The 13,628-nt window shown below is 45.2% G+C and overlaps 1 protein-coding gene across 3 annotated transcripts in view; it reads right to left on the minus strand.

Moving 5' to 3' along the window:
* Positions 1-13,628, minus strand: part of LOC308403411 (semaphorin-3D) — a 102,821-nt gene that overhangs the window by 7,354 nt on the left and 81,839 nt on the right. For all 3 annotated transcript variants that reach the window (XM_080892794.1, XM_080892792.1, XM_080892793.1), the window contains exons 6-13: positions 12,819-12,909; positions 11,101-11,229; positions 9,763-9,905; positions 9,148-9,262; positions 8,667-8,736; positions 7,895-8,039; positions 5,621-5,843; positions 1,994-2,082 (exon numbers count right to left, since the gene is read on the minus strand). In XM_080892794.1, coding sequence (XP_080748920.1) covers positions 1,994-2,082; positions 5,621-5,843; positions 7,895-8,039; positions 8,667-8,736; positions 9,148-9,262; positions 9,763-9,905; positions 11,101-11,229; positions 12,819-12,909 — 1,005 coding nt within the window. The remainder of the gene's footprint in view (positions 1-1,993; positions 2,083-5,620; positions 5,844-7,894; positions 8,040-8,666; positions 8,737-9,147; positions 9,263-9,762; positions 9,906-11,100; positions 11,230-12,818; positions 12,910-13,628) is intronic.

Here is a 13,628-nt window from a genome sequence, read left to right on the forward strand (position 1 = left end):
ATAGTGGACAGATACTCATGTGAGCATAGTTTTGAGGATTCTTTGACTCTATACGCACGTTTAATGGCAGTACTTGTATCTTGTAACCTTTATATGTGTTTCACAGCTTATTTAATATTATTTGTACCCGAGCAGCGACTGCAGGTCCAGCTAAATTTGTTAGCATCTGGAAATTAAGCCCAGACTCCCCGATGCTCAAACCAAACCTACTTAAGTGACGGACTTGAACAAATGAACTTAGTTACTCCCTGTCAAAAACGACCCAGTTTATATAAAAAAGAACAAACACACGTTCTTATTTGCAGACGAACCCGCAGGAACGGGGGAGGAAAGGTCGACTCGCACGGCTGACTCCAAACCACAGACGCTGCTCCTTAAAAGCAGCAATAATTCAGCTGTTTGAGGTTGAGGAATGCCTCGCAGCGACTCGCGGCTGAGGTCAGGGCAACTACTGAGATTAGAAATCTAATAAGTCTCTTTCTTCTTCGGGGGGTAAAATTACCCCCCAGCTCCATTTTTCTGGCTCACTGACTGGGTAAAGCGTTTCACAAAGGGAGTCGACGACCCCTGACCGCGCTGAGCCGAGGAGTCGAAGTGAAGGAGAGAGAAAGTGTTTTACAGTGATACGACTATCCTGCGTTCTGTCACAGCCAGAAACTGAACGAGCTCGTGTGAAACTCGGTCAGGGTGCAGCCCGACCCCCCGCAGCCCCCCGCAGACTTCAGCCCATAGAAATAAAAGCTCTCGTTTCATACGCTGCCCACAGCTGTCCGGCTGTTTTGTGAGTCTGCTGGAAATGGGTTTGTTCCTGTCTTAATTTCAGCTGGAAGTAAACAGGCCGAGTGTGTGTGGCATCCTGTTTGTTTGTGGCTTCTCTTCCTTCACCTGCCCTCAGCTCCAGCACCGGCTGGGTTTCATTTCTCCGTTTAACTTTCTGCTTCCTTCCCTCTCTCCCGTCTTTTTATCCCCCTCCTCCTCTCCTGCATCCTTCACTCTATTTCTGTCCTCTGTGTTTTTTTCCACATTTAGTCCAGCTGTATTTTTTCCTTTCACCCTGATGCATCCATCCCTCCTCACGTCCCTCACTTCTCTCTCTTTGCCGTCCCCATTAGCTTATTTACCCAGATGACCTTGGGAAATATGTGCCCTGCTATCTGTTTTTGTGTTTAGTGGAGTTTTTCCAGAAAACGATGTTCGATCACACGGTCCGGGCCTGGCAGATGGACAGTGGGAGTCACGGAAACAAGCCCTGTGGTTTTAGCCATAAAAGTCCCGTGTAGTTCGCCTCTGAGCTCGAGGCTTAAAGGTTCTGTGGGAGACTCGTTTGAAATCAGGTGGTGCCGGCAGTGAGGCGTGCAGAGAGAGCTTCAAAGACAGACGGCTCAGTTTCTGGGTGCTCGCACGCTTGAGCGACTGGACCAGTTTATCAAAAGGTGCTGTTAAAGGAGACTTGGGTTTGGCCTGGCAATATAAAACATGGGCATAAACACCATGATGTCACCTGTTGGTTTGTGAAATCCAGTCCTGAAATCTTCAGATTAGCATCTGGTGTTTGAGCGAGACACAGACCTGACTGTGAAACTGATTTTGTGAAGTCCTGAGTGAAGAATCGGCCCCGTCTGAAACTCTGAATGACCAAAATTTACAAAGTGAACTTCATGATTTATTCACTTTGACCTGAAAGAAACAACCGAGCCCACAAACTCATCAGGGAAGTGTTTACAGAGGCCCCGGCAACAGACGCCTACGGGAAGGAAGCGTTTCTGCAACCACAGGAGGCACATCAGCTGTTCAGACCCAGCAACTACATCCATCCTTTTATTTTGACTGTTTTTCTCTGATGGAGAAACTGAGGGCTGTTAGTCACAAAGTAAACCTGCTTTGTCATCAGGAAAGCGTTAATCACACAGAGCTATGTGGATATAACAGGTTGGAAAGCATTATCACCACCTCAGTGCTCTCCATCGCTCACAAACCTGTAATAACATCTCACCTGGAAGACTGTCAGCTCCTCCAGTATGACCTCCTCTGTGACCCAGTTGTCTTTAATGACAGACACCGCCTTCACCACCTTCCCATCATCTGCAACATAAAAGAGGATTTTTGACCGACGTGTGGGAATCCTGCAGCAAAACACACGTTTTCATTTCAGCTTTGAAACCAAACTCTGCCCCAATAAAACATCTGCAAAGACGGTCTTAGATTTATGCCGGCGTGATGAAACAGTAAGAATGCATCAGCCCCTCTTTAGAGAAACTGCAGCAGGAACAGCGAAAGTTTGACCCGTTATATCTTTCCCGAAGCAGAGCCAGGAGTTCTGTTTCACAACAGCCTCCCAGGAAAGCCCCTTCGGGAGATGACGCGTCTGAAAAACAAAGCTACACGACCAAAGCTCGTTCCCACGTTAGCACGGGACACAGCGGTAACCCTGGTAACAACGCTAAACAGGCACCTCGCGCACAATCTATGGCAGTTTGTTGTTACACGTGCCAGCTGTGACGGTGAAACCACACACTGCACTTAGGATGTAACACAGCAAAACCATATGGAACACAAACGCACACAAATCAACTGCTGAAGACGCAGACGGGCGCGCATTTGTACGTTTGCATGTTCAGGCATTCAAACACGCTCGCTCGCATCACGCCAGCATGCTCATAAAGCTCCGCTGTGGGAAACCGTGTGTGTTTGCAGCTGTTTGTGAGGCTACTGCATGCTGTGTGTGTGTCTGCAGACATGTCTGTCAAACAAGTGTGCCCTCATCACTGAGTAATGATGCGCTTCGATGCCTGTGGTCACCACGTTTAATTTCACAGTAAAAAATGTAATCTGGTAGCTTTGTGATTATACTGATCCCTGCATTTTTGTTTTCTTAGACTCTAAACACCGAGACCACAAATCAGCACAACCTGGAGATGAAACAAATCCAACAAGCTTCTATAAAATAATGTATGTGTTTCCCACTGGGTCCTTTATTTGCTTCAAACTGAACCAGAGTCAAACATAAACGAAGCACGACAGGCAGAGCGAGGACAGCCGCTAGTTTTTGTTTTTTTACTCATTTATTGTCACAAACATCCAGGACAGCAAAAAGTCAAATCTCAGTTTCAGAGAGAATCATGGATTTCTTAACCTTTACTAAAACAGATGGACTCGTTCTCAGAGGCACGTTTCTGTTAATCAGTGATGAAATAGCACTAACAAACTTTAAACTTCCACAGTTGCTTTGAAGCCTCACAGAGCAGCACAAAGGTGTTCGCTTTGAACTGAAACCAGCAGGTCACTTTTGACCTTTGGGGTTTATATTTAAGACCTCCATTAAGTCAGGTGAGGTCAGGGTTCATCGCTCCGGGAGACCCACATACATGAATCTGATCCCCTGCATACCAAACCCAGGCACAGACATCTCCACCTTTCATTTGTTATCATTCACCGTTTGAAACAAACATGCACAGATAAGGCGATAGGGAGAATGTGCAGGTGTCCGCGGCGTCATCGTGTCAGCCTCGGTGTTTATCAGAATACAGGAGCAGACGGATAAGAGCGCTGATAGTCCGTCCGAGTGATAGATGGTATGAACATAATAAAGCCATGCCACGAAGCTCCCGGTGCACAGCTTTTGTGCTGATGTTAATTCAGAGGATGTCTGGAGTGGTGACTTTTAAGCACTATGTGACCTTGGTGACCTCGCTCTGCCATCGTGGACGAGTTACGACGTTTCTTAAATGCTTCCATTCTCCAATAACACCACCTCCAGCTGATTGTGGAATATCTGCACACTGTCTCGTTGTAACAGTGGGGTCCTATCACAGTACAGTTTAAACCTTTTCTAAACCCATGCACTATTCATCCAATCACAGCAGGGTCTGTGAAAAGCTACAGGACAGAGCAGCTTAAAGTTACAGTGTTTGATTTAAACGAACTTAAGCATCTATCGGCGTATCTGTGAGCTGTTTGTTAAGATTTGCAACTCAGGATGAAAAAATTGTTTTGTGACCTGAAGCAGAGCAGAAAGTGCTGAATGACAGACCACGTCATGTTTTCTTGACAGCAGAAATGAAACACATCTGCACCATTTACTGCACATTAGCAGACTGATGAGCTAAATCTGAACTTAACTGGACTGGATATAAAAGAAGCTTCTGTAAGCTTTCAGCGCACAGAGCTGCGTTCACTTTAATACATTTGAACAGATAAACTAGAAGCCACAATCCAAACGAGTACTCGGCCGCAGTGACCTGTAGACTTCTCAAAGCTGTATTTCAATCCTAAACGAAACGGTGTGATGCAGGCGTGTGATTAAAGAGTAGGATATTTTTAAAATGGGATATAACAAACCAATAAAAAAAGTCATCTGTCACTCAGAAAGCATGTAGAAATATTCCTCCTGGTGGTATTAGATGAAAGATTAGAAGGAGCATTTATCAGGCAGGTGAATGTGGAGCTAACGGGGGGATGAGGTGGTGGAGAGGAATCCACTCAGCAGAGATGTATGGAGCAGTCGCAGCACCTCTGGCCCCCCGATCTGTCGCCAGCACTTAAATAACCGCTGCCATTAATCATGCGTGCACACACACACACACACACACACACACACACACACACACACACACACACACACACACACACACACACACACACAAGCAAACGCACTTGTGTGCACATTAATGAACAAAGGCCCAACACACTCAGGAAATCATTCACCCCGTCACAATAAAAGCTCGCCATTTTTCACCGCCTTACAGATAATGAATGAAAACGTGTTTACACACAACAGGCGAGCCACAGTACGCCGCTCTAAAAGACGGTCCAATCACACGCTCGAGTTCAAACGCCCGCTCGCTCGGCCCCGCCTCAGCTGACCTTATTTTACCGACGGGTTTAAATCTCACAGCCGAGCGTCCAAAGTTTCACCGGGAACCGAATCTGAACGTTCTGCTGGTCTGTCAGTCGTGTCCCAACTAAGCTGATGTTTCCAGAGTCTGCAGATGTTCCGGCTCAAACACAGAGGAAGAATTATTCATGATTCATGGGTGTAAAAGTTACAAAATATTAAAAATTTTAAATCAGGGAAATGTGTTAAAGAAGGTTAAAAGAACACGTTAGAAACAGGACGTGTTAGAAATCCCTTCTGTGTTTCAAAGATTTCCAGCTATTCCTAAAATTCACATGTCACTATTAAACTGGAATTTAGTGCATCCATAAGAACACCACAACCTCCTTTGGTGAAGATTCAGCCAAAAAAGACAACTCACAGCTCGATATTTGTCAATCCTGCCTCTTCTTTTATCGTTTTACTGTTTCAAAGTCAAAACGGTCTTTTCACCTTTTATCTCAACATTAAGTTTTGCTCTGTTCTCAGTGTAAAACCCACAAAACACCTTTTTGCGTTCCAGAGAAAACGTCACCAGTTTGCCTCCTTGTAACTCTGTAAACTTCTAAACTCTCTTTGCTTCATTTACACACTTTCCATCACACTCTGAATCAGCTCAACTGATCTGTCTGGTAACAAACTGATGAGATTTCAGTCCCAGCTGCACACCGAGTCCGTTTTCCTCCACAGTCTCGATACTTTTCATTTTCTTCCCTCCCCTCTTCTCCTTCCCCTCGTCCTCCTCACCTGCGCCCAGGTGTAAGACGTCGTACGGTCCGTCCTCGGCGTCCACCCTGTCCACGACAACCTTCTTTAACGTGTAGGCCGAGTTGACGCGGGTTAAGATGGGCCGGCCGCCCAGAGGCAGGACGGGCTCCCACATCAGCTGATGCTGCCGCATGAAGCTCACCACCTCATCTGGGAAGTCCTTGGTGGATTTGTGGAGAGCATCGTAGGTCTCGCTGGGACACTGGAGGACCAGAGGGAGGAATACAGGAACAAACCATCAGCGGGGAAGACGAACGACTGAGTGAGGGAGCAGTGGACAACATAAGGTTCATGTTTGTCTGGTAAATGCAGCAGACAGAAAGAAACATGTAGTGAGAAGATTTTCTATTCAACGTTACTACACAGGTCGTGCTTTTTATCATTGTTTACATGGATTTAAAGAGTTTTTATTTCTAGAATAACAAAGTCAAAGATTTGGTTGAGCATTTTTTACCAAACAGAGTCACAATTCTGGAAGCTGAGCTTGTGCATCAGCTTGGACTTTAACCGGACTTTACCATTCAGTGTGGAGTAAGTATAACTTTACCTAGTCAGAGGGAGCATCCATCCATAATGATGGTCATTTATATCGGTTATATATCGGTTTGTATTTGTGCAGCTGGTGTATTTTTGTTTGTGCTCCAGTTCTGGTCGGTGCCTAACAGATATTTGAGCCTACACAGTTTACAGATGCTGGTTCCAGCTAATAAACGTGCTACAAAAATGGTACAGACCAGGCTTTAAAACATTTCACAAACTAGTAGGTGATTTCATGATGGCTACCTCCAGCAGTCTAGAGCCAACTCTGGTGGTTTGAAGAAAAAGTGAGGAGGCGAGGAAAGAAAAGGAATTACAGAAGGGATCGAAATGCTGAAGACAGGATTGTAAAAAGGAGAAAACACGAGTCGAGCACAGTGAAAAAGCTGAAGTCAACAAGACAGTGAGTCAGTGATCGGGGGATTAGAATCACAGCATCGCGCTGACGTTTTCATATTGCTATTAATCATATTAATCATCCTGCTACTTCAAACTTCTCCCCTGCAGCTCTGATGCGACTCACCTCTTCTGCAATCAGCCACATGATTCAGCACCACTCTGCAGAGCTCCGAGTCCCCCAGCAGGGAGAATGAAATAGCACCTGACACACACTAAAACCCCAGCACCTCCTGACAGGTTGAAGTTTCCCAGAGGACTTCACAGCTCAGGTGTTAAATCACCAGAGGTTTTCCTCTCGCAGCGCCATCAGCTTGTTTTCATTAGCGGTGTTGTGTGTGTTTGGAGTCTGATCTCACAGGAGAGTCTTAGTTATTCACACAAACATAAATACCGTCCTGTCGCCACTATATTAGCAGAGATTTATGGGCGACGAGGCTTTAAAAGGAGCAGCTTTTGAACATTAAAGTGACAGCCTGACCAAAACCTTACCCTGTGCTTAAAGGGCCGTTTCACCACAAATACTCGAGAGATGCTGAAGGTTATACTGCAGTGTTTTCAGACACAGTAATGTGAGGACAGTAATTTATTTATTTCACCGTCTCAAGCCATTAATTTTACTTTAAACTGGCCTCAAATCAGTGCCTAAAAGAATAAAAATGTGACGTAAAAACCATCCAGACTGCAGACAGATGTTTGCTCTAAAGAACCAGGACTTTATAATAAAACTTTATTCTGTATAAGTTGGAGGATTCATGTGGGGATACCTGTATATTTACTGCACATTCATACACTCTACATTTTTGTAATAAGAGAACTGTGCAAAGATGTGACTCTTAGCTGTGTGCTGCTCTGCACTGTGGACAGAGGCTGTCCAATGCTGGGAGCAGCCTGCTGAGGAGCTGTGAGGTGCAGCCCTTCTTCTTCTTCTGGCTGAAGATTTAAGACTGTCTGTGCATTTGGGGATGACTTTAAGGGGGGATCACATTCCTCCATGACGGGAGTTTATGATGGATAATAATGCAAACACATGAACTGCGTACATGTATGCAAAGATATGATTTACAGGTGCTGTGCAAACCTCCCAGCAGTGAAGCTGTCCTCTGTTTCGTATCTTTAATCCCATCTGTTAGCATACTTCAGCTTTATTTCAGGAAGCTGTTATGTGGCTGACACAAAACTAGACGACAGTGCAGGGAGGTTTGGGGATTTTTCTTTATTTTTACACTGCTTATATAACAAAGGATCGTGTTGTAGTATATTAAAATGTTTCATGCTACAGTGGTTTGTTTTGGGGGCTTTTGGTGCGGGAGTACTCACGGTGCCAGGTCTTGGGTAGGGGATGTGACCCTTGTACTCGACCCAGCGATAGTCGGGACCTTCTTTATGGGCAAATGGTCCGTTGAAAGCAGTTCGAATGGACGCCATGGAGAACACACACACTGCTGAACCACGAAATATGGAGCTGTGGAAGAAAAAGGAGGTGTTGGTGACGGATGTGACAGAAAGATGGAGTTTGGGAGGTTAGGGGAAGCGGAGGAAAGAAGAACCCCAAAACAGGCCAGGAAGGAAGGAAGAATAAAAGAGGAAGGAGAAAGAAGGAAGCAGGAAAGGAAGGACACGAGGGGAAAAAAGGTGGAGTGCTTTCATACATTGGTTACAAAAACACAACCAGCTGGGCCTCTTCACCTTTGACCCTGGACACCTCCCACATCTGACCTCTGCTCCTTTGCACCCCTGAGTGTGCACGTGCCAGCCTGGCAGTGGGCGTGCACATACAGGAAGAGGACGCCCTCCCTCTTCCCTTGAAAACTGTTTCCTTCAGTTTTCAAAGCCTAAATGTCAATAAAGTTCTCCTTGAATCAGAAGTTCGGTGATGAACATGTGCAGCGGCGAGCTCATGAGCACCACTGAGGACAGAGTGACACGGCCTGGCACCACATAATAATCACGTGACTTTTAAAGATCTTTAAAATCGTGCATTTTAAAAGGATTTCTTGAGAAACGTAAAAGTTTAAGCAGCTCGTGTTAAAGTGGTCTCTGAAATAAACCAGATACATGTAAGTGACTGCACGGCTGAACGCGCCCTCACCTGGACGTGCTGAAGACTCCATAGATGGTCGGGTTCTGAGGGTCCTTGGTCTCCAGGACAAAGACGTCCTCTAAGGAAACACAGAGGCTGCTTTTAAACTCAGAATCATGAACAATGTGCAGCAGTAAAACCGTGTTATTCATACTGAGGGAGGAAGACTGGAAGAAGTTTAGATTTGCCTCGTTAGCGTCACTTCACCTGTAAATCATTCACAGTTGCACAAATTTGTACCAATAAAGTTTTAATCAGTGGCTGATGTGACAGTTTGGATGAACCTTTGTAACCTCAGGCCTCCTAAAGACAAGACAGGACAGTGTGTGGAAGGAAAGGAGGAGACAAATATAACAGCGTCAGCGTTTTAAAGTTGGGACGATAAGGCGAGAGCACAGGCGAGGCGTACTGTACTAAGATTATTCAGGAGAGGTCACGTAAGAAAACATCCAGAGAGGAAGGAAAAGGAGGAGGAGGAGGAGTTTTTTACCAAGCTCATCAAACTGCGTGTCGACTCCAGACGGGCCGGGGACAGAACAGACCAGCCGGGCTTTGAGGAAGGTGGTCCAGCGGTTGATGAGACTCCTCCTCCCGCCGAGATCGTTCTGGATTGAGGAAGAGATGAGAGAGGGAAGGATGACGGTTAGATTTAAAGGAGCAGTACAGTGAGGGAGGAAGGGAAGGAAACATAAAAAGGAGACATCGTCTACAACCTTCGTCCGTCTCCACAGATCTGCATTTCTGTTCAGTTCAAGAACACAAACCTTAACTCCTTCATTTAAAGCTCTGAAACTAAAAAAGCTTTAGATGTATTTACTTGTTTTGGTGCTTTTTACTTAATAAATTTATTACCCAGATGTGTTTTAAATATGAAAACTGATTTTCTTTAGTTCTTATGGTAATAAACTGAATATCTGTGTCTCAGACGGGCTTAGCTTTTTAACTGTTTATATTTAACTGAGAAAACTAAAGATAAATCACACATGAAGCAAAACAGGCGTCAGAAAGCCTGTTAACAGTTATAACAGTGATGCGGGACAGCAGAACAGAGAACCCTGATCCCCGTCACGGATTCCTTAATCACGTCGAGGCTGCTCGTCGTTACCTTGCAGACTCGGGCCACGCGGCTGTACACCCTCTTGTCCCACTGCCCGGCCTCCACCGCCCTCTCCTTGAAGAAGAAGTAGACTTTATCATCGTCCGGGCTGCGCGTGTCAGGGATGGAGAAGGAGCCCACAAAATCTGGCTCTGAGAGGGAGACGGTACACATTTGACTCTGTGAGCTTCTCTCTGTTTCTATAGATTATTTGTAAATTACAGGTATAACAAGTGAAGGAGTAATAGAAGACTCATGGAGGAGGAGCTATCATCAGCTTAAACTGTCAGAAAACGTGTGTCTTTCGTTTCTTTTAATTTGTTTTTCTTTCTGCTACTGCATTTTGTTTTATGTCTTATGTACCTTATCCAAGCTTATTATTATCAATTTCAAAAATTAATTATTAACAATTTTCACAGTTTTCTTGTCTTGTGCTTTCTATCTACCACTCACTCCGATGGATGCATCGGAGAGCAGCTTGGTGTTAGTATTAAACTACACAACTAATAAGTCCAGGCTAGGTGTGTGTCTCACATACACACACACACATTCTCATTTTGATATCTTAGTGAGGACATCCCATTGACATGATGCATTCCGTAGCCCATAACCCTGACCATCAAAAATAACCCTAACAATAACCTAACTGTAAACCTGACACTAAAACCACACACACACACACACACACACACACACACACACACACACACACACACACACACACACACACACACACACACAATAAGCAAGTATACAAAATGAGAAAAGGAATGAAACAAAAAAAAGAACCAAACAGGCTCAAAGCTCAGGAGTCCTAAAACCTTTAGAATAATTCATCGTCTCGGCTCTCAGAGCAGGGACATTAATGCTCATGTATGACAACCACAGACTAAGTAATGGTCTCCTGATTAGTTAAAAGTACCTTTAGTGAGAGCAGCTCCCCAGGATGATGGATGCAAAGCTGTATTTCCGACCAGGCAAAGTGGATGTCTGCACCCTTCAGAGGCCCTAAAAGCTGCTTTCTTTCATCCTTACTGATATCAGTGGTTGGGTTTGTCTAAGAAAATGTGAGCGGTGTGCACTCTGCATCCATTCTTTAAAAAGATTTGGTGGAATCGTGTGTCTACCTCTGGTTTCATACTAGGGTTTAAATCTATTGCCACACAGTTGTATTCAACGTTGAATTTTTGCACATAACTTTTTACTTCTGCAGGACTTATTGTGCACATGGTTCATATACGGTAGCAAACGTTTGTCCAGGGGACCATTAACCGGTAAGTGTTTCCATGTGTTGCAGAAGTTTATCTGGTGTGTCGAACGGATAACAAAAGAAACGGAGCTTCTTACCGTTGAGCCAGTTGTGATCGTAGGCTTCAGTGCGGATGTAATGCTGGCTGCTGCCCTGGATGGATGTCCTGAAGATCGCAGCGTTGGCTCCCATGAAATCGACCGAGGTACCCGCGTACAGATCCCCGTCTAGGGAGAAAGAAAAGGAACGACTGCCTGAACAAGAACAATAAATTTGCGTGAAACATATTTTCCTACATTCAGGAGTTGACCAGTACACAGAGTGTCTGTTTTATAGCTCCGCCTTCGACTGAAGGCTCTGCATTCTCTGCAGGCCCAGAGCAGAACAGCAAATATCTGAAAACTGATTCATGAAAACATTCATCTGTAAGAAAACAATGAAGCAAAATATTTCTGACATCATTTCCTGAAAAAAAATGTCTTAATAAGGTTTTAAAAAATCACTTAATTGGTCCTCAGTGTTTGTTTTGTGGTTTTAAGGAGCTGAATATTAACTGAAACACTGGCCGTCTCTCCCTGGGTACCTTCATGTGAAAAATGAAAACAGTCTGGTCCTCTTAATTGCACCTCCATAACTTCAGTGTTGACTCCTTGTTTTAACTACATGTTTACATGTAATTTAACCTCCCGCGGCACTCAGACACGTCCAGGTACAGCACATGCAGTCCGCTCAGCGTACACAGCTTTTACTCATTAAGCAGCTTTTTCTAATAAACAGCTCAGACCGTAAACATCCGAAAAACATGTGACGGCGTGCACAGATCCTCCAGCTCATGTAGGAAGGACACATTTAAGATCAGGATGTTGTCACTGCAAAGGCTCTACTAGTCTTACTAGAGTTTAGTGATTTTCATCAGTCACCAAATCAACACATTTTTCAACTCTATCAACTAAACAAACAGATTTAGAGCGTGTCTGATGTCCTTATCTTGATTTCTTAGGCTTGTCCAATGACTGAGGGCGCTCACATGAAGGTCTTTCACCTCACAACATGACTAAGCTGTTTAATAAGCATCACGTTGTGTTTATTGCTCAGTTATTTTAACATTAAAATTACTGAATTCCAAACAAACACTAACAACTCCCCACGCAGAGGCGCCTCGGCCAGGGCCTGATGGGTTTCTGTCCCTGTGTGCTGTCTTGCAGGTTCCTGGTAGGCGGAGTTAATCGGTGCAACTGGGAGCACCTGGCTGGTTTAATTGGCAATATAGTGACAATATATTTACAAACCAGGTTTGCAACGCTTTACTGAACCTTTTCTGCTTTCTTGCTATCATGCAAACACTTTTCTGGGGGCACAAAACCAGTAGGGGTCAGATTAGTAGCCAACCGACTCTGACTCCTGAGTCACAGCCTCCCCTAAACATTAGTTGTGCTGGAAAGACATCGTGCTTCCGTCGCTGGTAAACCCTCAGCTGTCAGCACAGACCCAACCGTCAGTTATAAAAACTTATGGCTTCTTCTATGGAGCTCTCTCTTTGTCTAAGTGATCCAAATATGGCCGATGTGTTTTATGTCCTTTATGTCATGGGGGGCAGCGGCTGACGTCAGCGCGTGGAATAACTCATGCGGACCACACACGCCGCGGCTGAGCGGACACTCTGCAGCGAGGAGTCACACAGTGGTGGGATTGTACGCCGCAGAGCGCCGCTGTCACCAGAATGTGAACACGGCTTTTAGAGAATGACAGATGATGATTCAATATGGCCACTCTTTCAGGCCAGACCTTCGAGTGCGCGTGGGTGGACGGGACCTACCGGTCAGTCTAGCAGCGAAGGGCTCTTTGGGACTGAAGGGACATTTTCCTCTGCCTGACTCGACCGTGTGAGACAGCGTGAACAACGGCTCCTGCAGGAGAGAGGACAGAGGAGACCACACAAACACAGAATGATGGATAAACAGAAGGGCAAAGATGAAGCTGCCTTCACTTCACTTCATTACAGAACAGAAGCTCTTTAGAGAGGCTGACTGATTTTAGAGGACTGCCAACAATGATGATGATTAATATTAGTGTTTTAGAAGTCTGAATATGGTGGGTGGATTAGGAAACAATGAGTCCTTCAACACAGGCGAGCAAACAGCCCTTCAGCAGGGCAGCATATTTCCAAACAGAAACCTATCAGTCAACAGTACTGCTCTGGTTCAGGCCTTTTGCTTCAAACACAGACTGTGTAGGAAAAAATCCACATTTTAGACCAAACTTATCTTTTAACCTGTTTTTTGAGGTTGAGGTGGCCACTGAACATAAAGCTATGGGCCCCCTAAAGTCCAATGGGGTCCCATGTGGGGCAGCCCACTCATGCAGGGAGGGTCCTACAGTTGGGACCATTGGACCACGCTCTATAGCAGGTGTGGGCCGAACTACTGGGGGCCCACTCAACCCCCCTTCCATGTTACTGAGGTTTAAAACATGCTCTGTGGTTTCATCCTCTCCGCAGCAGTAACCTTCCTTATTACAAATAACGGGCCAGCAAACATGCACATCTGGGCCCACTGTGGGTGCGTGTGGGTGAACTGTGGGTTTATGGGGGAAGGGAAACCCACATTTATCCCAAATGGGTGTGCAG

This window comes from Rhamphochromis sp. 'chilingali' (assembly GCF_963969265.1).
Source record: "Rhamphochromis sp. 'chilingali' genome assembly, chromosome: 9".
In the NCBI taxonomy this organism is placed as follows: Eukaryota; Metazoa; Chordata; class Actinopteri; order Cichliformes; family Cichlidae; genus Rhamphochromis; species Rhamphochromis sp. 'chilingali'.